The 21,108-nt window shown below is 45.8% G+C and overlaps 1 protein-coding gene and 2 long non-coding RNA genes across 5 annotated transcripts in view; 2 read left to right on the top strand and 1 right to left on the bottom strand.

The window, feature by feature from the left end:
• Window positions 1-4,637, top strand: part of LOC133273244 (uncharacterized) — a 29,521-nt gene extending 24,884 nt beyond the window's left edge. For both annotated transcript variants that reach the window (XR_009744684.1, XR_009744685.1), the window contains one exon: window positions 4,239-4,637. This is a non-coding gene — a long non-coding RNA (uncharacterized LOC133273244). The remainder of the gene's footprint in view (window positions 1-4,238) is intronic.
• The window catches only part of LOC133273243 (uncharacterized), a 168,973-nt gene that overhangs the window by 2,978 nt on the left and 144,887 nt on the right, over window positions 1-21,108 (bottom strand). The gene's annotated exons all lie outside the window — the stretch shown is intronic.
• On the top strand, window positions 6,130-20,783 carry RAB1A (RAB1A, member RAS oncogene family). Of its 2 annotated transcripts, XM_061461441.1 has the most exons (6): window positions 6,136-6,406; window positions 13,344-13,416; window positions 15,592-15,687; window positions 17,176-17,271; window positions 18,285-18,416; window positions 18,697-20,783. In XM_061461441.1, the coding sequence occupies exons 1-6, from the start codon at window positions 6,384-6,386 to the stop codon at window positions 18,892-18,894; spliced, it is 618 nt and encodes a 205-aa protein (XP_061317425.1). In that variant the 5' UTR covers window positions 6,136-6,383; the 3' UTR covers window positions 18,895-20,783. The 2 variants fall into 2 exon arrangements, with proteins under 2 accessions (XP_061317426.1, XP_061317425.1); XM_061461442.1 differs by lacking the exon at window positions 17,176-17,271 and having other exon boundaries at window positions 6,130-6,406.

Below are 21,108 nucleotides of genomic sequence, written 5' to 3'. Positions count from 1 at the left end.
TTCTAGTAGTACTCTGCCTCAATGTCTATGTGGCAGTCAACCAAGGTCTGCATTCATTAGAGAAGTTTCATTTACTAGAAGGAAACAAGTCCTGCAAGCAGGATATCAGATGCTCAGGAGACGGCAACCTCAGAGCCCAACCTCCTATTGCACAGTTGTGGTCCAGAGCCTGATCTGCCATTCTATAAACAACAATCAGGCCAGATTCTCTGCTGGCACAGAGCCACAGAAGCTCAGCTTGAGCTCTGTCTTCTTTATCTCTTGTAGCACTGAAGATTGTGCTTTAAAAGATGCCCAGGATATAACAGATGAAGTAAAGTGTACTAAATTCAACAGCAACCTTAAGTAAAAGCCTAAGCTGCTTAATTTATCCTTGGAATCATTTTACCACTGAGCTTTTTTTACCTTTCTTGTGGGTGCTGTCATAAATGTCCTGTGGGAACAGTGGAATTGGCATTTCTGGACGTTGAAATAGATGCAACTAAAGTAGAGGAACTGACAAGATCGTCTCTTGGTGTCTCTTACAACCTTATTTTTTAGTATGATTTTAGCAAATGTGTTCAGTTGCTGTCCTAAGCTCGCAATGTTACACTGCTCCCACTAGGCTTGTGTAACAAAAGCCCAACTACCAAACCCCTGTGCTTCCTCCATGCAATACAAAATGTGGTACTGTCGGTTTTGCAAAAGGTTGGCAAATCAAGATCTGAACCATGGCAAGCATGTAAAGTAAAAAGTAAAGAGAGATATTAAAGTTAATAGGTAGCCAGCTTATCGTAGAATCATAAAATCATGGAATGGTTTGGGTTGGAAGGGACCTTAAAGCTCCTCTAGTTCCAACCCCCTGCCACGGGCAGGAACACCTTCCACTAGACCACCCTCATAGTGAAGAATTTCTTCCTAATATCTAATCTAAATTTCCCCCTTTTCAGTTTACAGCCATTCCCTCTTGTCCTGTCACAATAATCCCTCTCCAGCATTCCTGTAGGCCGCTTTAGGTACTGGAAGGCTGCTAAAAGGTCTCCCCAGAGCCTTCTCTTCTCCAGGCAACCCACACCAACTCTTTCAGCCTGTCTTCATGGAAGAGGTGCTCCAGCCCTCTGATATCTTTTTGGCCTCCTCTGGACTCACTCCAACAGGTCCAGATCCCTCTTGTGCCAAAGGCCTCAGAGCTGGAGGCAGTACCCCAGGTGGGGTCTCATGAGAGTGGAGTAGAGGGGGAGAATCCCCTCTCTTAACCTGCTGGTCACAGTTGTTTTCTGGGCTGCAGGCACACACTGCTGGGTCATGCTGAGCTTCTCACTAACCAACACCCCCAAGTCCTTCTTCTCAGAGCTGCTCTCAATCCCTTCTCTGCCCAGCCTGTATTTGTGCTTGGTATTGCCCTGACCCAGGTGCAGGACCTTGCACTTGGCCTTGTTGAACTCCATGAGGTTTGCACTGGCCCACCTCTCCAGCCTGTCCAGGTCCCTCTGGATGACATCCCTTCTCTCCAGGGCGTCAACTGCACCTCACAGCTTGGTTTCATCGCAAACTTGCTGTGGGTGCACTCAGTCCTGCTTTCCATGTCACCAACAAAGATGTTAAAACAGCACTGGTCCCAGTACTGACCCCTGAGGAACTCCACTTGTCACCAATTGCAGAGTTTTATGTCCTGCTGAAATAATTTTCTGCTTCAAATTTGGGTGACGGTTGCCTCGAAACTCCCATGTGCTCACAACTGGGCCTGGATTCTGAAGACAGGAGCCAGAACAAGGTACCAGATGTCCTTCTAGGAGTTTCCTAAAAGAGATTTAGCTCACCAGAATTGGATGTCTTCTCCCTGAGTACTGCTATCCCTTCACATTCACCACATGCTCTTGACACTTCACCCTGCCTATATCTGCTTGGCTTCTGCCTGTGATTGTAACCAACGTGAAACCTCTGCCTTCATTCCCCTCACTGCAGGATTCGAAAGCACAGGCTGTGTGAGGCAGAACTCAGAGGTAGAGCTGGACATCAGCTGTTTCCTGGTGACTTGCAGACCAGTAAGTACCACTGCACCATGTGGTTACCTTCCAGGTGTAAGAAGCAATATATAATAGCGGACCAGCTCTCTTAAACAGGTACAAAATACCATTAACACCATTTCCCTCTCTATACCTGTTTTTCTGACCTCAGATTACACCTTGGTATGGTGTATTGGTGTTTGTTCTGTGCCTCCCAGTGGTACCACAGGTCCATTGGCAACTTACTCCTTCCTTGTCCTTTATTTCTTAAATCAAGAATTAATAAGAATTTGCTAACACCATTTTAGGTGTGCTAACCATAGCACAAATGGCATGGTTATCTTGTCAGAAAAAACACTGGTAGCTGACAAGTCCTGCAGAGAGATTAAATACATGGGAGGACTGTGAGCAGTACGAGAGAGACCTGCTGCTACTGATAAGCTAAAATCAGTGTTTGTTCCCCAGCACTCCTGGTAGCAAACCAGTCAGCTGTAGTGTGCATTCCTGGTGCCTGACCTTCTCCGTGTGGCTGTTGTGCATCTCTTAGCCTTCGAGCTTCCCACAACACGGATCAGACTCTGAGAAGGGGGAGGGGAAGGGAAGAGCAAAGGAACCAGAAAGGGAAATAAATACCTAAATTCTTTATTTTTTCTAGTTTTATACATAGTTTAGGGAAAAGGACACTGGCAGGGGACAAATGGTATCTGAACATTGCTGTGCTAACATGACAGCTTTATGGGAAGGCAGTACTGGGTCAGAAGCCTGATTCCCCCTACTTTTGGTTCAAGATCTGTTACACAGGGGAAAGAAAAACATTTTCAAGGTAAAAACAGCGGTAGAGTGGTAGAGAGCAGACCTGAAACCTTCCTGTACCCTGTGACAGGGTGGTGTGGTTACATGGCTAAAAAATACTGACCATTTCACATGAAACAGGGGCAGAAGAGGATCGTAGAATGAACCCTACCCACCTCACTGCTTTCTGCAGGCTGCAATCCACATGGTCAGCTCCCTCACGGTCCCACTGACAGCCCCACAGCAGGTGTTCAGGCTTCATACTGCATGCACAACGTGAGCTCATGCAGCTGTAACATTCCTCCTCCATCATTCATGCTGGTTTTCCTCCTCCCTCTCCCCTCTTATACCTCCCTGCAGCCACTGCACCTCGCTTCTATCCTGTGTCCTCCTGTCTCCTCATTGCTCAGAGCCTCCTCTGTCACACACCTTTTGTGGCTTAGGGAGGAGAGGGAAGGGTCACCTGAGTGGAAGCAGGACCCAGCAGAGTTCAACCTCAAGAACACGAGTTAGCAGGTTGGGGTGCAGAGGACTGGGGAAGGTGATTGCAGTTCAAGGTAATCTCTGCTCACGGCTTTTCCTGGGCCGCTCTGGTAGAGCACTACAGCCCAAGCCAAAGGAAATTCTGCATCTGATTTCCACTAAGAGGATAAAATCAGCCTCTATTGGCACAGGCAGAATTCAGCCCTGAAGGTATATGAATAATGTTTCCTTAACTGGCATCTGATATTGCTCCTTGCATTACACTCCTATTAGCGAGAGACAAGCGAGGCCTCTCTGACCATCCAGTGGTTCATGATGTTCAAGACAAGCTGTGCAAACCCACTTAAGGAAGGAGGAGGAACAGGACAGAACGTGATCCATGGATTGTAAATCATCACTCCAGCTAGAAAACAGGCAGGGGTCCTGAGCCTGTTCATCCAGTTAAACGGGTCCATGTGCAGGCACTCAGCTGCAGATAACATCGGTGCAGCAGACAACCTCAACCTGCAACATGGCCAACAGGAAGCCCACCCTGCAGAGCTGAATTAAACCCGCTTTTTACATAGCCTTTACACCCAGCCTGCATCCATGGGTTGCTACACCTGCCATGCTGCTGGTGCAGTCACACAGATTAAATATGCTCTTCTCAGACACGGAAGCTATTATTTCTGTGAGATGAAACAGCATCCCACAGTCTTATTAACCCGTGCCCTACTTCAGAAGTAAATCTAATTTGTGGTTTTCATAGTTAGCTAGAGCTGGAGTTGGTTTGTCCCTGTGTCTGCTCTGACTGTGCTGGATACATTTATGTAGCACCGTATGTGGCAGAGCCCTGTTTACTCTGGCCTGTAAGCATTATTCCTCACAACAGAATAAGGAATTGAGGTGGTTGGAGCTTTTTGTTTCACTGGGGAAGAGAGGAGTAAAAGCACAACTGTTACAAATATCCCTTCATAAAGCAAGTTTTGTATTTGGCAGAGAATGACGTGCTGTCTGCTGAGTGACGTTTCTCATCTGGGATATTCCTGCACATCTGGACACCTTCCACAGACTGTCTCAAGAGAGAGGAAAGAGAGTTTCAAAGGATTCATTGGCTTTCTGATGGCAAACATCAAACAGAATGGGTGGTGTTTCACAAACACACTACGTAATGGGGAAAGGGAAGTAGGATCTTCAGCGATGGCCACCACGGCAGCAGTATGTACAGTAATTTATATGGTGGATTCATCTGGAGATTATGTTACAGAACAAGCGATGCAAGAAAGCAAAGGAAACACAAACCCTTTTTTAACCAGTGCTCTATATTTTCAGTTATAGCTGGCACAGTTTATTACTTTTTAAGGCACTGAACATAACTATATTAAACCCATGAAGATGTGTGGAGTGTGAGTGGCATTTCATGATCTTTGTGGGGGGAAAACATCAGACAAGACTGCAATTTCAGTTCCTCTGGGGATTCAGCTCTGCTCTGTCGCTGTCGAGTTTGGTTATTTCAGTAGTCCCTGGGTGTACTTACACCGCTGGTGACCTGCAGCTTGATGGAAGGCACACCTGGATGGTGGGAGTGACACCGCCCAGCTTGCAGAAACAGAGCCCTGCACACACTTCAGTGATCTCGCAATCCACTTGCGGATTGTTCCTCCTGTCCTTTGAGCTGGATGGCAGATAAACTTCGGTCAATGTATTATACTATGCCCTTTGTAATGAAATAACATCAGATAATATGTATTTAGTGGGGATTTAAATTCCCGAGCTGATTACAAGGAGCTGTTAAGACTCATGAGCTTTCAGCAGTGCCCTGTGTTGAGTTGCAATGATGCCCAGCACTGCAGCGATGTGCTCTTCCCAGTGGTGTTGGAAAGGCTGGGACTTTGTTAGGAATAAACCCGAGAACATAAAACGTCAGCGACACAACTTGATATTCATCAAGGATTTAAGTGAAAACTATCTCCTATATTCTGAATTCTTCCAGCTTTAACAAGCTGTTTGCTCTGAGATCCCAGGTGTGTGACAATCTCTCCATGCACTTCCCAGCAGTAAAACGAGCCTAGCAGCATTTACCATGCCCAAAGAATGTTACAGAAGGTAACTAATTAATGCTTGTAAAATGCTTCTGAGAAGAGGAACGCGAAATAAAGGGATTGTTACTTATTAATGCATGTGGAGGTCTGAGCTCCTGCAGGTGCCCGGTTCACCACAGATGTCAACCCGCCCCTGTTTGATTTGAACCCCTCCTAAAAACGGAGGGGTTTCACCCCTCACCGACACGAAGGTGAGCGGTGAAACAAGCACCCGGGTTGTGCTGCAGCCGAAGGTTCCCCCTTCAGAGACGAACCCTGCCGGGCCCTCACCGCGCCCCACATGGAACCCGCCCTACCCCGGGCCTTTGTGAAGCGCTTTAACACCCGATCGCTGCGTGCGCATCGGACCGCATCGGGCCCGGGCGGAGGAGCCTGAACCCAGCGGCACCGGCAGCTCCAGCGGCCGCCCCGGGCACCCGCCCCGGGATGGGGAGGGGGTAACGGGCATGGGGGGGGGAGGCTTGGGCGCGGCAGCGCGCGCCACGCCCCGCCCCGCCCCGCCCGCCGAGGCCACGCCCCCCTCCTGCCCGCGCGGTGACTCGTCCGAGCTGCCACGTCTTCCCGCTGACGTCACCGCGAGCCGGCTCCTCCCCAGCCAATCCGCAGAGCCAGCCGCCGCTGCCAGCCGCCGGGGCCCAGGGAAGAAAGGCGTGCCCGAGCGCATGCGCCGCCGCCGCCGCTAAGCACGCCGGGAAAGCGAGTCCGAGCAGCGCCGCCGAGCGGCAGCGCCCGCCGCAGGGGGACTCGGTTTCCCGGCGTGCCCCGCGGCCGCCCCCCGGCCATGTAAGCGCTGCTCGGCGAGAGGCCGCCCCGTTTCCTGGTTGGGCTCGGGCAGCCATTTTGGGCTGAGGAGAGAGCGCGGAGGCCGCGGAGCGGGCAGGGCGCCGGCGGAGGGGCAGGCCGAGCCGAGCGCCGGGAGAAGGCGGCAGCTGTTGGACGTCTGCATCCGCGGAGCGCCCGCCTCGGCGGCGGCAGTTGCCAGGCCGCGACCGTCCCCCCTCACAGCGTGCTCGCCGTCCCTCGGGCCGCGGGCCCCACGGACATGTCCAGCATGAATCCCGAATAGTGAGTGCGGGCCGGGCAGGGCCTCGCCGCGGCTCCGTGCCCGGGGGGGGGGCGCGATCGGCGGGGAGGGGGGGGAAGGAGGCGGCCGCCGGGCCTGGCGCAGGGTGGGGGGGGTGGGAAAGGAACGGGGCGGAAGGACCGAGCCTTCGGGTCTGAAGGCCCCTGGCCACTGGCGGAGTGGTGCTGCGGGGGCCGTGGAGGCGCTAGGCCTGCGGGAGCCGTCCCCGGGGGTTGGGTTACGGGCGCTGGCGGGGCGGGAGGGGGTGGGATATCCGCACGGCGGGCTATGAAAAGTTAATGATGCCCCCGCCATAAACCGGCGCGGTGGGGCCGGTGATTCTGGCATCCCGCCTCCCTCCGCTGGAGCGCAGTAAGTACGGGAGCAGCGGACGGCGATTTTCCCGGGTCCCGATACTGCGCATCGGGGCCCAAGCTCCAACAAGTGACGGGGGAAACCAGCGCTTTGTGAAAGCCGATCTTCCTGGCCGGTTTGCTGCTGGCAGCTTAGTAGTCAGAGGTCCACCCTTCACTTTAGCTGCAAGTCATGTGTGTGTCACATGGCTCTTGCAAAACACTTCTTGCCTATGTAGATTTTGCAACGCTGGGAGTTGATAATGAAACGCTCTTGGGGTTGTCTTGGCCTGAAATAGAGCTTGCCTAGAAAACCTGGTAACGACACAGGCTTTTTTCGAGGTTTGTTGTACCTCGCATTGCGTTTATGGCCTTTCTCTGTAATTGGCCTGCTCGGGAGTAGGGATGCCTGAGCTCCCTGGTCAATAGGTGTCTGTATGCTGTCAACTAGAAGAGCAGGGACTTGCCCACCAGGATGTCAGGGGCCATAAACCTTGTTTTGCTCACAGCTTTTTTGAGTGAATAAGGGGAGGGAGTTGGGATTAGTTTAAAAAGCACTTTTAAAACTGCTGTGCTCTCAACACTTTATGGTTGAAGGGTGGTTTTAGTATTTCAGATGCTGGCTTTGCTGGCGCTCCAGTTTGGGAAATGGTGAAGCTGCTGTGCCCTCTAATGTAACTGAAGTGGTTATGGTATTCAAATGCACGTGTGGTATATGACATTGCAGCTCTAGATACCCGTTGCCTCTCATCATGGATGGTGCTTTCACAACTTTGGTCCTCAAACCATGCTTTGCCACACAGTTGAGGCTACTGACTTGTGTGGCTACGGCTTTTGTACTCAATGCTTATGGTAGTGTGGTTGCAAGCACTTTGGGCCTCTTAAAATCACCTGAAGAGCAAGCAGGAGTAGAAGGCCAAGCAGTCATTTGGTAGTGTGAGATTGTTGGGGATAGTTAAGAGGTACAGCCAGGAACTCGGGTTACATCTTGGCAAGATGACATAACAGCCTTCCTCCTGTGGCTCTGGAAAACACCAAAACAGTCACTGGAGGTAGTCAGTGGGTGAAAGACCAGCAAATAGTTGGTACCTCTGTGGTTGTAATGATAGTCAAGTTAAAGTTTATCTTGCAGACTGGTGGGCTTTGTAGTGAAAAACTGCCAGCAAAGTGTTGGACCACTAACAGTGTACAGAAACGGGTTGAAGAGGGCTTTTTTCATAGGTATTTTTACCCTTGGTAAAGCCTCTTTGCTTTCTAGACTGATGCAGAGAGGAGTTCCCTGAAGTGAGATACTGGATGTTATGAAGATAGGGAAAACATTTTGAGGGAGGTTCAGCCTTTGAAGAGTGCTTGTTCCTAGTGGTGAGGGCCGAGTCCTTGAGATGGAGGAAAAGCTGTATTTTAAGATTAATTTGTAGTATTAAATTGGTACTTCCTGACAGGATTGTGTCTGCAGGATGAGGATAGGAGAATGGGAAGGGTGTGGTGAGATGAACAGAAATTATCTGTCACTGTAATATGTGTACTTGGGTCAGTTTTAAAGCGGGAATAAGACTTACAGGATTACAACACTATTCCTTCTGTTACCTGTAACAGATACAGATGACCATTTGTCCTTTTAAAAGTTCCTTGTCTATAATGTAACACGTTCTCACTTCCTTATCACAACTTCAGATCAGGCTATAGCCCCAAATCCTCTCTCCTGGATGTACCAGAACTCTGTCAGAGGCCAGTGGGAGAGTTGGTTCAAAGTGAAAGACCTGCCTCTTTCAGTTTTCATACTGAAGTTACAGGATTAGCAGCTGTTGGTGCAAGGGTTTGCAGGGATGGGTATGTGTTCTTAGAGCTTCCTTAACTTCCAGAGCTGTGGGGCAGCTTAGTCAAGTAGTTAATGCACTTTCCTTCAAGTGAAGGAGCTGAAGAGGGATGAATGAGATATTAGTGCTAGTGTTTGGAAGCTAAAATCTGGGAACACCTGCCCACCTGGCACTGGGATGTATTCCTTCTGCCTTCCTCCCCCCTTACGGTGTTTAAATGAGGGAAGTGTCAATATTGACTCTGGTGACTAGGTCATGTCAGGTTCGGCATTTCCTACCCCTTATGCAACTTGCATGTAGTAGGTGGACTAGCATAAACACACTGGTGGGTGCACTAGCTAACAGCCAAGTGGTATCAGCAGTTAGTCTTGATCATTGTTCTGTAGTGTCTGGATGTTGTTCTAGATACCTCCTTCAAGGAGATATGAGGAGATGAAGTGTTTTTAAGAGTAAATTTGGGTGGTTTGCGTCCTTCAGAAGGGTTAGTGAATAGTGGGAGGGGTGGGGGGGATGTCTTCTGTGATGATGTTCAGTAGACAAGAATTGAGTGACAGCTTCTGGGGTGCTGGAATCATCTGAAATTGTTTGTGTTCTCACCTTTCCAAACAGCAATCTGCGATGCAGAGTGGCTTTGTCTTCTGGATTTTGTTTACTTACATGAGCAGTGTGTAATCAGCCAGCTGTGCTTCAAATTTTCTTGGGTGGTAGAACAAAGACTGGGGATTTGAGGCTGCTGCAAGGACCTGTTCACAGTTAGTGTGCAGCTGACATAATGATTAAAGCAGTTTCCAGCAATTCTTTGTTGGATATGGGTAACCACCTAGTCTTGTCTGCTTTGGCATTAAACCTCCCTGGCATTTAAAAAATCCCCACATCTAGCTGTACAAAAGGCAGTATCGGAGGCCCAGAGGTCCCTTGTTCTACACAGGTGTTCCCAGATCTGTCCTGAATTTGACTTCCTGGTGTTCTGCTGAACTTGCTGACTGCTGTATGGGAAATGCTTGTAGCAGGAAGATGCTGCTTCACAGCTTGAGAATTTGACAGGGCTGCTTTGGAGGTGCCTTTTTTGCAGGAGGCAATTAACACATATGTATCATTTATCTCTTCAGCAAGAGGAAGTTGCCATATCCTCTTCCTGATGGGAAGGATTTGAAAGCCTTACTCTTACTGACAGTACAAACCTACCTGCCTTGCTGCACATGTTCTTCCAGTGTGCTGTCTTACAGGAGTGAGGTATGACTTGCTTATATAAATGGTGAGAAATAGCTGAATGATAAATCTGAATTCACACTACCTCCAGGTATTGTGGAGAAGATTATGCTGCTTTGTGAAGCCACCCTAAACTAGAAGAGCCGATGAGTTAAGCTTTTGAGTTTAAAGAGTAAAATTCAGTGACTTCAGAATTGGTGGTGTGGCTCTTCAGGAGCAAATACCAGAATTAACCTGCAGGGTTTGTTGGCCACATTGCTACAGTTGAACCTGTTAACACAAATGTTCTCTCAGTGTACTTCAGTCTAGAAATAGATCTCTGCACATTTTTGGAGCTTATTTTCATTTTTATTTGATCTAAAATGTTGCTGTACCCTGAGAGCTGCCTCTAGCAGCACACCATGTGTAACAAGCTGCTGATTTGGTTCTCAAGGCTGCTCTCAAGGCACCTGCTGTATTTTAAAAGGTTTTGGAGCAGCTGTATCTAGAAAGGAAAGCACTGTATCACTGGGATATGGAATGATTTTAATCTCTTTAAAACCTAAATAGGTTCTTAAATTACCTCTGGATTGATGCAGGTCTAAGTGTCAGTCTTTCTTACCTGGCAAAACTCGTTTTTTGTGACACATCACCCGTTTCTGTGGCTGGGGACAAAGCTCACTTGGTAAAGGCCATATCCAGCCATGCTGCAGCCTGATGGGTGCTGGCCCTGGCTTTGGTGGCTTAAGTCACCATGTGAGCCCGGGGTTGTCACTTCCTTCAGGAAGTACTGAAGGCAAAAGTGAGGGAAAGTCTTCATAACAAAGATGTCAAACCCAGTATAAAGCTTCTGGGTTTTTGATGTGTTAACTCAACAGTAGTGCTGTGTATAAACCATTATTGTTTGCTTCTGAACAGTAAAAGATTTAATGGCAGGGTAGATCCGGTTCAGAGCTGCTCTAAGTGCTAAGAGTAACAGGGGAAGACAAGCTACTTGATCTTGGGGGCTTGGAAGCAAGGGGAGGCTCATAAGTAACTCTTTCAGACTCATTGCTGAAGCTTTACTTTGCTACACTAGGAAGGGTTTTTTTTTTTCTCCACTAATTTTAGTGAAGACAACACAGTGGTAATATTCATGTGCTACCATTCTTAAGGGGATTATAACATGCTACAAGCTCTAATACTTTCAAGTGTATTAGTGCTTGCTGTAAGTAATAATTTAACTTCAGGCCTACTGAAAATTCTGGTTTTGCAGAGAACTGAACAACCAAAGCTTCCTGCTGAGGTAGGAAGGAGCTGTTTGAAGGCTTAGGCAATTGTGGCTTCAGTTTATGCCTAATCATGGGGAAGAAGGCATAGGTTTAAGTGGACCAGGTCTCAGAGCTGTTGTAACTTAGTCTGTGTAACCTGGAGACCCAGGTTTCTCTGCTACTCTTGAGCTAAATTATTAGTGGGGTAAGAAGTATTAAATGTGTCTTGCTGCAGTTGCTATTGGGTATTCCCTTCCTTCTGTTCCTGATGGGAGTTGGTGGATGAGAGACAACAGAGCTGGGTAGCTCTGTTGTCTGACTAGAACAATGATCAGTACAGTCCTGCTTCAGTGATGTTGAGGCTTAAACCATTTATTTTTGTGATGCTTAGGCTTAAAACATGTTTTTTGCTTGTGATGAAGCACAAGTGCATCCCCAAGCACTGGCTGGTCAGAGTGGCTGTGGTGTGTGCAAGTGGAGCCACAGGAAACGCAAAACTCTCCTAAAGCACACAGGGAGGCAGTGCTCTGTACTCCATGTTGTGAGGAGGGATTTTGGTGTCCCCTTCTGGGCAGGCCCAAGCTTCAAGAAAAGTGTATTTTGGCTGTTATCACCAGTGTAAGAGCACAAGCAGTAACAATGCTTCTGGCCAGTAATAATGTTTCAGCTGTCTTGAAGCTGGTAAGAGTCTATGATTCTGTGATATGTGGATTGTGATGTGATGTAATGTAACTTACCTCCCCTGAACAGTTTAGGTTAACAGTCACTATACTAAAACCATCTTGCCTTGTATTAGTAATGACAGGTGGAGTAGTGAGTTCTGGGACTGTACACTGCTATGTATTCTTTGGCTTTGATTTTATTTTTAATAACTTGAGTGCTTTTAGGTTTGCACTGTGGGAGGAGCTTGCATTTTAAGGATCAGCTTTTTAGTTGCTATATTTGCCGTTTCTGGCTTCTAGTCTTAAGAGAAGTGGTGTGGAAACAGAGGGAGGTTTCAGTTGAGTTTGTTCTTGCTGACAGGGACCAGCCATGATGATGGTTATTTGGGCACTGGAGCAGAGCAGTGACAAGCAGAGCAGTTGACCATCTGCTTGGCTGTATGGATGCAGTTTCCTGGCTGGATTCCTGCCAGCCAGAGTCAGTGTCAGTGCTGAGGAATAATAGGTGGGGACAGTTGACTTTGGGCATTTGCATATACTTTACCTTCTCAGTTTGATTAAGAGGGCATGGAAATATGTCTGTTTTAAACTCCTGTGGTTTAACAAGAACAGGGCTTAATCCTGGACACTGTAGGGCTGAAGAGTTGTAAACATAGACTGGTTTAGTCTAGCACATGCAAAATAAAATAGCTTGTGTAATTGGTGGCTTGGTGCTTTCCCTGTGCTACTTGATCTCTAGTATTAAACTGCCCCATTAGTCTTATGACTAACACAATCTAATGTATGCCATCAATGAAGTGTTCACTACTTGTTGAAGTGTAAGTCTAGGTTGGGCATTGATGGTACTATGCTTGTTCCCTCAATGCTGGGAGAACTCGGTATTAAGCAAATAAAATGTCACCTCTTTCAGTGTGACTTGAGAATTCCTAATATCGCATCTGACATCCTCTGGAGAATGAACAAAACCTCCTCTGGCAATGGCTTTAGCTCTATTTTAGTTCCTGAAAGGCAAGTGGAGTATGTGGTTGCTGTCAGCTGTTAATAGTCTATGGTGGGAGGTGGATGTTCATTTTGTTTTAGCAGGCCACTAAACTTAGCATTCATAGTTTGTGTGTTTAAATTTCATATTGTGCTGTTGGGTTCAGCTGGAACTTCAATTTGGGTAACTTAAGCTGAGGAAAGAATTGGTTGCTTTTGGCCAGCTATGTGGTATTGGTGAAGCTGGGCAGTGAAATCAGGCCTTTAACTTTAAAGAAGATGCAGAGACAATGGCTCTGGTGGGCAGCAGGCTGTTACTACCATCTGTGTGTTACTTGAGTCACTCAACCAAGCAGTGAGCCTTGCACTTAATTGCATGATTTTAATCTTAGCTAGAACACAAAGAGCTGAAGCAGGACTGTGTTAGTCTTGCTGATGGTCACATAATAGCCGCAGAGTAACTTCCTAGGAAAGTACAGTTTGAAGCAAAACTGCTGTGTTCAGAGCATTTTCCCTTCCCAAGTAAATTGCGAGTATCTAGCCAGTTTAGGCTAGAGAAGCTTGGAGTTACAGGTGCCTTCCCCAGCAGTAAATTAATTTACCCTTCATAATACACTAGCTATAAGGAACTTGGTTCTCAATAGTGTTTGTCATTAAGTGACTTAATCTTGTGTTTTTTTTCCTTCTGCAGTGACTATTTATTCAAGCTACTTCTGATTGGAGACTCCGGTGTTGGGAAATCTTGCCTTCTACTTAGGTTTGCAGTAAGTGATCGTGCTTGAAAACTCTATGTAAAAAAAGCTACCAGGTACTTAGCAAGCACCTCTTTGCTACAAGAACTTCTTGAAAGGACTGATGTCTGTCAGGTTTGGTTTTCTAAGGAATAATTAAAATACTGCAGAACCTTCCTGTCTTCTGTTTCTAGTTGATGTATGAGTAATATGGAAAGAAATAGTATCATGAATATGCCTTAAGCTTAATTTTCATTTTCCTATTAGCTGAGAGCAAGGTATCTTAATTTAACTTCCATCATTACACTAGTGGTAGAACATTGAAGATGGAAGAACATACTTGAATTCTGGGGTGTGTGCTTTCAGGCAAGAAGAGTACAAGTGTGTCAGGGCAACACCTTCATCAGTTACTACTTGATCTGAATATTTTCAGCCAGATGAAGTTTGATGTCTTCATTGAAAAGGTCTGTCAATTGCTTAGCCAGGGGGAGGACTGATTTAAATAATGCTCTAGGAATAATAAGGCTTTATGCTTCCTTTAGTGAATGAATGTATAATAAAATGTTAAAATAGCTGGTGAGCTGCTGTGGCTGAAATTTGATGCAAGAAACTCAAGTTTTGTTGTCAACAGGAGAAGTTAAAAGGGATTGGACAGCTCTGAGTAGAAAAAGCTGGAGTCCAGTGAACTCTGTCTATGCCAAAGTGTAGCTTTACGTTGTCATGGGAGAGGAAGGGAGAATGTGGAGCACTAGTCCACAAACTTGAGTCTCATACTACAAGGTGATGGCAGCAGTTTCCCAGCTTAAACAATTGCTTTAGGCGCCTCTGGAGGCAGCCTGTTGTGTTTCATGTTGTTAATATGAAATACTGGTCTGGTGCTTACAAACAGCATCACCTAAAGTAAACTTGTTCCAGCTGCTGTTTGTGCTCTATTAGGACAGGGAGACACTAAAACCAGTATGAACACTAGCAGCATGTATCCTGCTCTGCTCATGGACCTGGAGGCATTGGGTTGGAAATGACACCAAGGCTTGAGCAGTGTTCCCAGATCAGTCTTGCCTGCTTCTCTTGCAGATACTTCTGAATTAATTTTGGCATCATGTGAATAATCCAGCTTCCCTTTTTGGATAGCCAGCAGCTTAAGTTTAGGCTTAGTTTATCTGGCGTTTCTTCAACTAATTAGCTTTTTCCTTTAGAAATGTGACTTTTACCCTGACATAAAGAATTACTACAGCATTCACTTACCTGTGTTCTTGCTGTAGGTTAAATTGCATCAGGCTTTTCAAACATACCCTTTTGAGTATTGAAATGTTAAGGAAATAAATGTCATGTCATTCCAAAAGGCTTAATGTTTCTTACTTGCATGTGTTCCCTCAGGTAGATATATTGCCTAATGTGTCTTCCATTCACAACCAAAGAAATATGTAGCTTTTGTGATAGCTGTTGGTTGCATAAAGCCTTTTGTGGTATATTTTACATGAAGCTCTATCCTGCTGGCGCTTTGGGAATAGGAACTTCCTTCATGCTGGCAAGCTAACAGTCACTAGAAGGTAGCAGAGACTCATCCAGCACTTCCTATGTGTCTTAAGGCCTGCTGGAGACCCTGCAGTCAGGCCCATCTAAGCTCCTAAAACAGGGTTGTGTTTTCCTTCCTGTGTTTACACAGGCTGCAGAGCTGAGGACTTAACACAAGTACCTCATCTGTAACTAAACTGCCTTAGCAACCAGCTGTGGCAGCAGAGGATCTGAAATTCAGATGTGGAGTGTGACTGAGGAAAAGCCTCTGACTTGTAGGTAGCTGCTCTATAATACAGATGAAAAACCATCAAAGGAAAATGAAAGTCTGAGGCACCTTAATAACTGTAATGGTTATTCTAAGTAGCTCCTCAATCTGCCAACATGAGCAGAGACTGTTTTTCAACTACAGTTCAAAAGGCCTTAACACTACAGGATTTCCAGAGGGGGCTTTTTAACTGCTCTTTGGAACATAACTCTTGTTGTTTGAGGTGCTTTTAAGAAACTGCAGAATGTGTAAAGCAAAAACTCTGAAAATACTTTCTACCCTCTGGATTTTGCCATGAATGATCAAACTGGTTTTGCTGGGGAATTAAGTACCTTTGTCTGCCTGGTGCCTGCCTGTTGCATAATAAAGTAGGTGACCGTGGAAGAGATGCAGCTGGCTTGACTTCTGTTCACTCTTTCTCCTAGGATGACACGTACACAGAAAGTTACATCAGCACGATTGGTGTGGACTTCAAAATCAGAACTATAGAACTAGATGGGAAAACAATCAAGCTTCAGATAGTAAGTAGTATTTCTCAATTCCTGGGTACTTGAATCTGTTGAAGCACAGAACTACATAACTATTAATAGTTATCTTTGTACCTTAATCATTAAAATAGAAGCAGTATCTTCCCTGCTACAAGAGGCTAGGCAGTTTTTACAAGACAGGATTCCATGTGCTATCCTTAAAGAAGGATGCTTACCAAGGCTGACTGCCTGAAAGAGGAAATGACCTGTTACAAACTCTTCTTCCTGGGAAGAAGAAAAAGCTGAAGTATTTAAAAGGCACTAGGGGCTGTGAGCTGGAGGGTGGAATCCTGTGCTGAAGTGCTCTCTTCTCAAAACTGATAGTTTTGCAGTATTTAGCAAGAATTTGTGCAAGTGCAGGAGTATCACAACTCAGTTGTCCAAAATGCCAAGAATTCTGCAGCAGCTGTTAATAGCAGACTGCAGTGTCCAGTGCTGGAAACTCTTTTTGTTGACCTGAATGGAAAAACTGACACAGATGCTGGTAACTGGCCCGTTTGCTTTAGCACTGGGCAGTGTTTTCTAGTTATGCTTTTGGCCTTTCACTTGGAATTAAGCAGGGGAAGGGACTTGGCAGTTCTTTCCTCTAATCGTGAAGCACTCTAAAAGGGTGACTGGTGTGATGAAATCTAATATCTGTGCAAGGTCACACAATCCTTGTCAGCCACTGCTTCCAGCTCAAGCAGAGGCTGTCAGGACTGGAAGGCAGTGACTCAGGGATTCCAGGCCATACTGTGGAGCAGAAGTAGAGTTTACAGCCAGAAACCCGAGTCTGAGCCTCCAGACTGTTGTGAGCGTCCCGAGTCCAGAGCAGCCCACTAGGAGTGCTGTCACTCCTGACATCTGGCTGTGAGTGACTGTTTTTTATATGCAGCCAGCCCTATTCTTGATGTGGCTTCAGGCAGAGAGGTGTTTGGGTGAGTGCTGTTCTGGCCTGGTTGGGGGGAGAAGTCAAGCACCCAGTGTTACTCCTTAACTCTCCCTGGAGGGGAACCAGGCTTGGTGTGAGTTGCATTTCATCCTCTGAAGAGGATGTTGCCTTTCAATCTATTGCTGCAGCTCCTGTACAAAGGGAAGTTGAAGGGAGTGTCCATGTTAGAGACCCCTATCTCTCTGACCTTATTCCTAGCAGGTTTTCAAGCCCTGGTTCATGTTTGCTCTTCTGACTACTGAACCATGGCTCCTTCATGGATCACAACTGCTTAATGTTTTCCTTGGTGAGATCTCTTGGCTGTACTTGCCTGAAAGCAAACAAATGAGCACTTTAGAAAAGTACCTACTGAAGTGTAATTCTTCTCAGTTAAAGTATCCTGATCTTCTCAAATTCTGTTTGATGCACACAGTTTCAGAGCCGCTCCTGTAGCTGTGACTTGGAGGTGCTTGTAGTTGGATAGCTGATCAGCTGAGCTGTATTTCTGAAGCCAGTATGTAAACACTGGAACAGGTACATTGCAATAACCAGTCCTGTTATTTGCCTTGTAGTGGGACACGGCAGGACAGGAGAGGTTTCGAACTATCACTTCCAGTTACTATAGAGGCGCTCATGGCATCATAGTTGTGTATGATGTTACAGATCAGGTAAGTGCTAAACCTGTCCCTGGAGAGTTTCTCCTAGTGGAATACACTAGGTTGATAAGTAAGACTGGGAATTCAACAACTGAGCACTAACTAAGGAGACAGTGACCGTATTATTCAGGCTGTGTTAAAAGCTTATGAAGCCGAATGTATGTTTTAGTCTTTGGTTTGGGGCTAAACACAGAAATAAAAGGAGCAATGGGATCTGTGGCTTTCTAGCCATTTTATTTCAGGCTTAACCTAAAACTTGCTGGGCGGGTAATTGATTGTTCAATGTGAATACGTCTCACCCTGCTTTTGGTCACAGGAAGTCTGAGTTACTGGTGGAAGTTGTTGAAACATCTCTTAAGGTATTTGAACTTTGATCTGCAGCAAAACCTGGCATTTGAAGCAGAACATTGTCAGCATGTGTGCAGGGTACAACTGAGGCAGTGTCTTCTGTGAAAGATCTCTGAAGATTACTGATGCAGTAGCCCTGTCTGAAGGGCTTTTGGGAAGTGTAGAGTTTCCTGAATTGATAGAAAAAGAACAATTGGGTTCAATTGTTAACTTGGATATTGGTGCAGTGTGGCAGTTCTGCATTGCTGGAGTCAAAGGTTGTTCCACCATCTCTACAGCAGTGTGGTTTGCACCTAATACCTGGTGCTTTGTAAATGCTTGGGATTCTTCTGCTTTTAGCTGGGCTATGTCTTATCTGTGCTACAGGAAGAGGAGGAAGAGTCCCAGATGAAAGAAGCTAAATAGTCAGGATATGGAGCAGGGAGAAATAATGGGGGGGAGTGCAGGAGGGGAAGAAGTGCTGATTGTGTAGGGCTTGGACTGAGGAGCTGCACAGACCCTGTGTTGACTGAGGCAATCAGGGGGAGTACTGTAGCATTAGGGAGCTCTCTTGTGGTTGGGAGCTGCACTGATAAATGAAGTACATTGCTTTATCTTCTTTCCAAGTCATTGCTTGAATAATGCTGAGCTTTCCTCTTAGTTTTAAGGGTCTTGCTTACTGCTCTCTTATCTCCTAGGAGTCTTTCAATAATGTAAAACAGTGGCTGCAGGAGATAGACCGTTATGCCAGTGAAAACGTCAACAAGTTGTTGGTGGGGAACAAATGTGATCTGACCACAAAGAAAGTAGTAGACTATACAACAGCAAAGGTATGTTGATGTTAATGAGTTTGCTCAGTTGAGCACCTAATCTGGATTGTAACACACTTGAGTAAGTTCTAGTGCAAAGACGTGTCTTGGTATGCAGATGTCAAGGTACCATAAATGCCAGCAGCTCACTGACCCCATGCAATGCACGTCTTCATCAGGCTGGAGCCTGGGAATGGGGTGGTGGTATTGGAACTTGCAGCTTACCCAGCGATGCCCCAGGAAACAAGGTGAGGTACTAAGCAGCGTGTGAGCTCACTATTCACTTTTTTTTGATTTGCAGGAATTTGCAGATTCTCTTGGAATTCCGTTTTTGGAAACCAGTGCAAAGAATGCCACAAATGTAGAACAGTCTTTCATGACCATGGCTGCTGAGATTAAAAAACGAATGGGCCCCGGAGCGACAGCTGGTGGTGCAGAGAAGTCCAATGTTAAAATTCAGAGCACTCCAGTCAAGCAGTCTAGTGGAGGTTGCTGCTAAAACTCTCCTCCCCCCTTTTTGTCTCACAACAATGAATTTGCAATCTGAACCCAAGTGAAAAACAAAAAAATTGCCTGAATTGTACTGTATGTAGCTGCACTACAACAGATTCTTACCGTCTCCACAAAGGTCAGAGATTGTAAATGGTCAATACTGACTTTTTTTATTCCCTTGACTCAAGACAGCTAACTTCATTTTCAGAACTGTTTTAAACCTTTGTGTGCTGGTTTATAAACGTGTAATCCTTGTTGCTTTTCCTGATACCAGACTGTTTCCTGTGGTTGGTTAGGATGTATTTTTGTTTTGATGTTTCTATTGGCATGTTTAGATGTCAGGTTTAGTCTTCTGAAGATGAAGTTTAGCCATTTTGTATCAAACAGCACAACAGTGTCTGTCACTTTCCATGCATAAAATTTAGTAAGATATATGTAAGATCTGATTTGCTAGTTCCTTCTTGTAGAATTATAAATGGAGAGATCACACTATCTGATTAATAGTTTCTTCATACTCTGCATATAATTTGTGGCTGCAGAATATTGTAATTTGTTGCACAATATGTAACAAAACTGAAGAAAATGTTTAATAAATATTGTACTTATTGGAAGTAATATCAAACTGTATGGTGATAAATATTGTCTTAATTTGTATGGCTAAGGGGGAAATCAGGCTTGCATTGTGCACAAAATGTATCTGTGTGCAGCCATGGCGCTCAGACCTCCTAGTAGACCAGAGCCCTTCCTTGCAAGTAAAACTAGTGACTGTGGCCCAAAAGACTGAGTGGTCATGGTGCTTAAGGCACATCTGCTGTACCAGAAGCACCCAGCCGATGTTCAGGGAGGCATAATGCACTCTGAATGTACAACAGTTCCCTAACTTGGTCTTGGAACTTAATTTATTTCTCAAGGACTCTACTTAGGGAATTCCTGTCCGCTTTGATAGCAGGGGTAGAGAACAGTGTTTCCCTAACATGAATGACTTCAGTGTAACCTTGAGGTGGTATAACTTTCTACCAGTATATTATGTCTTTTCTATATACTGTTGATTCCATCCTCTTCTAATCAGTCCATTTCTGACTTAGTGCAACAGCTTAGCTTCTATTCTGTTATGCATAGAGGCACCAGAAGGATGCAATGGGACAGGGAGGCCCCACCCCAGCCTGTTGCTCAAAGTAGGCGCTATCTGGAACAATTTGGAACTAACCAGCAGCCAGGAGGTTTTGGACAGTGTGTGATTCTTTGTACAGAGCTAATCAAATCATTAGTGCCTGACGTCTAGCTAAAAGCCACAGGAAAGCTAGCCTATAACACTTCCTATACATGTAAAATTGTTCAGCTTTATCTAAACTCCAATGTTCAGCCTATTCTGTAAATAGTCTCATGTTTGAAAGACCATGTAACATTCCCCTAGTAGTAAATACACCCTGTGATAGTAAAAAAAAAATATAGCCTAGGTATGTTGTGAGGTATAAACTAAAACTGGTGCAAATATCCTCTGATTATTTTTTTTTTTTGGGGGGGGGGTGACTTTGGCTAACAGCTTTCTTCAACATAGTTGCATAAATCAACAGGCAATTGTAATACATGAAGTATTGTCATGGTTAAGTTGAACTCTTCCACTTGAGACCTTCACAATAAAGTGATGTGCTTTCTATTAGAGATGTGCTTGTTGGTATAATTCATTATACAATGTGACTTGCTCCTCCTTGGGAGCAGGAGCAGTAGGAGTAGTGAGTGCTGCCAAGATCAGGGAGTGAACCAGGAGGAGGTGTGTTGAGGGTAAAACATCTTCCCTGCAGAGAAGTGCACAAATGAACTTAAATGTCAAGATGCCTGCTACATACTGTCCAAAACAATGTTAATATATACAGTAATAAAAGCATTGCAAAACCAGCTTGGGCTACACCAGTTGTTTGGTGGTTATTTTTTGTCCCTAAGTCATTACCGAGTTACCGGGTTGGTGTTATTAAATGCTAGAGCCGGCAGAGGTCGGGCTGGAGGCGTGTGGAAGAGAGCAGAGCAGACCTAGAAACCTGGAACAAGGGCACTGTTGTCTTTTAACCTGTGAGCTCAAATGCAAACTGTTTAAGCATTACTCTGAGTGCCCATAGGTATGGGACCTGGTGCTGGCAATGCCAGTGAGACCAGTCTTGCTGTAACCATTTGCTTGAGCCTTTCTGCTGAAATTTAGACTCAGAATAGTTTGGGTTGGAAGGGA

Source organism: Pezoporus flaviventris, unplaced genomic scaffold (assembly GCF_033815535.1).
Source record: "Pezoporus flaviventris isolate CSIRO_AGI_PZ_B2104156 unplaced genomic scaffold, CSIRO_AGI_Pfla_v1 ptg000031l, whole genome shotgun sequence".
Lineage (NCBI taxonomy): Eukaryota > Metazoa > Chordata > Aves > Psittaciformes > Psittacidae > Pezoporus > Pezoporus flaviventris.
The sequence above is the reverse complement of the archived record's forward strand: the minus strand, read 5'-3'. Positions and strand labels throughout refer to the sequence as shown.

What these genes read in the sequence shown, in the direction of transcription:
- RAB1A (XM_061461441.1), top strand. Translation starts at nt 6,384, where the DNA reads ATGTCCAGCATGAATCCCGAATA. An exon ending in TCCAGCATGAATCCCGAATA is followed by an intron (nt 6,407 to 13,343) that starts GTGAGTGCGGGC and finishes TTCCTTCTGCAG; the next exon opens with TGACTATTTATTCAAGCTAC. An exon ending in GCCTTCTACTTAGGTTTGCA is followed by an intron (nt 13,417 to 15,591) that starts GTAAGTGATCGT and finishes TCTTTCTCCTAG; the next exon opens with GATGACACGTACACAGAAAG.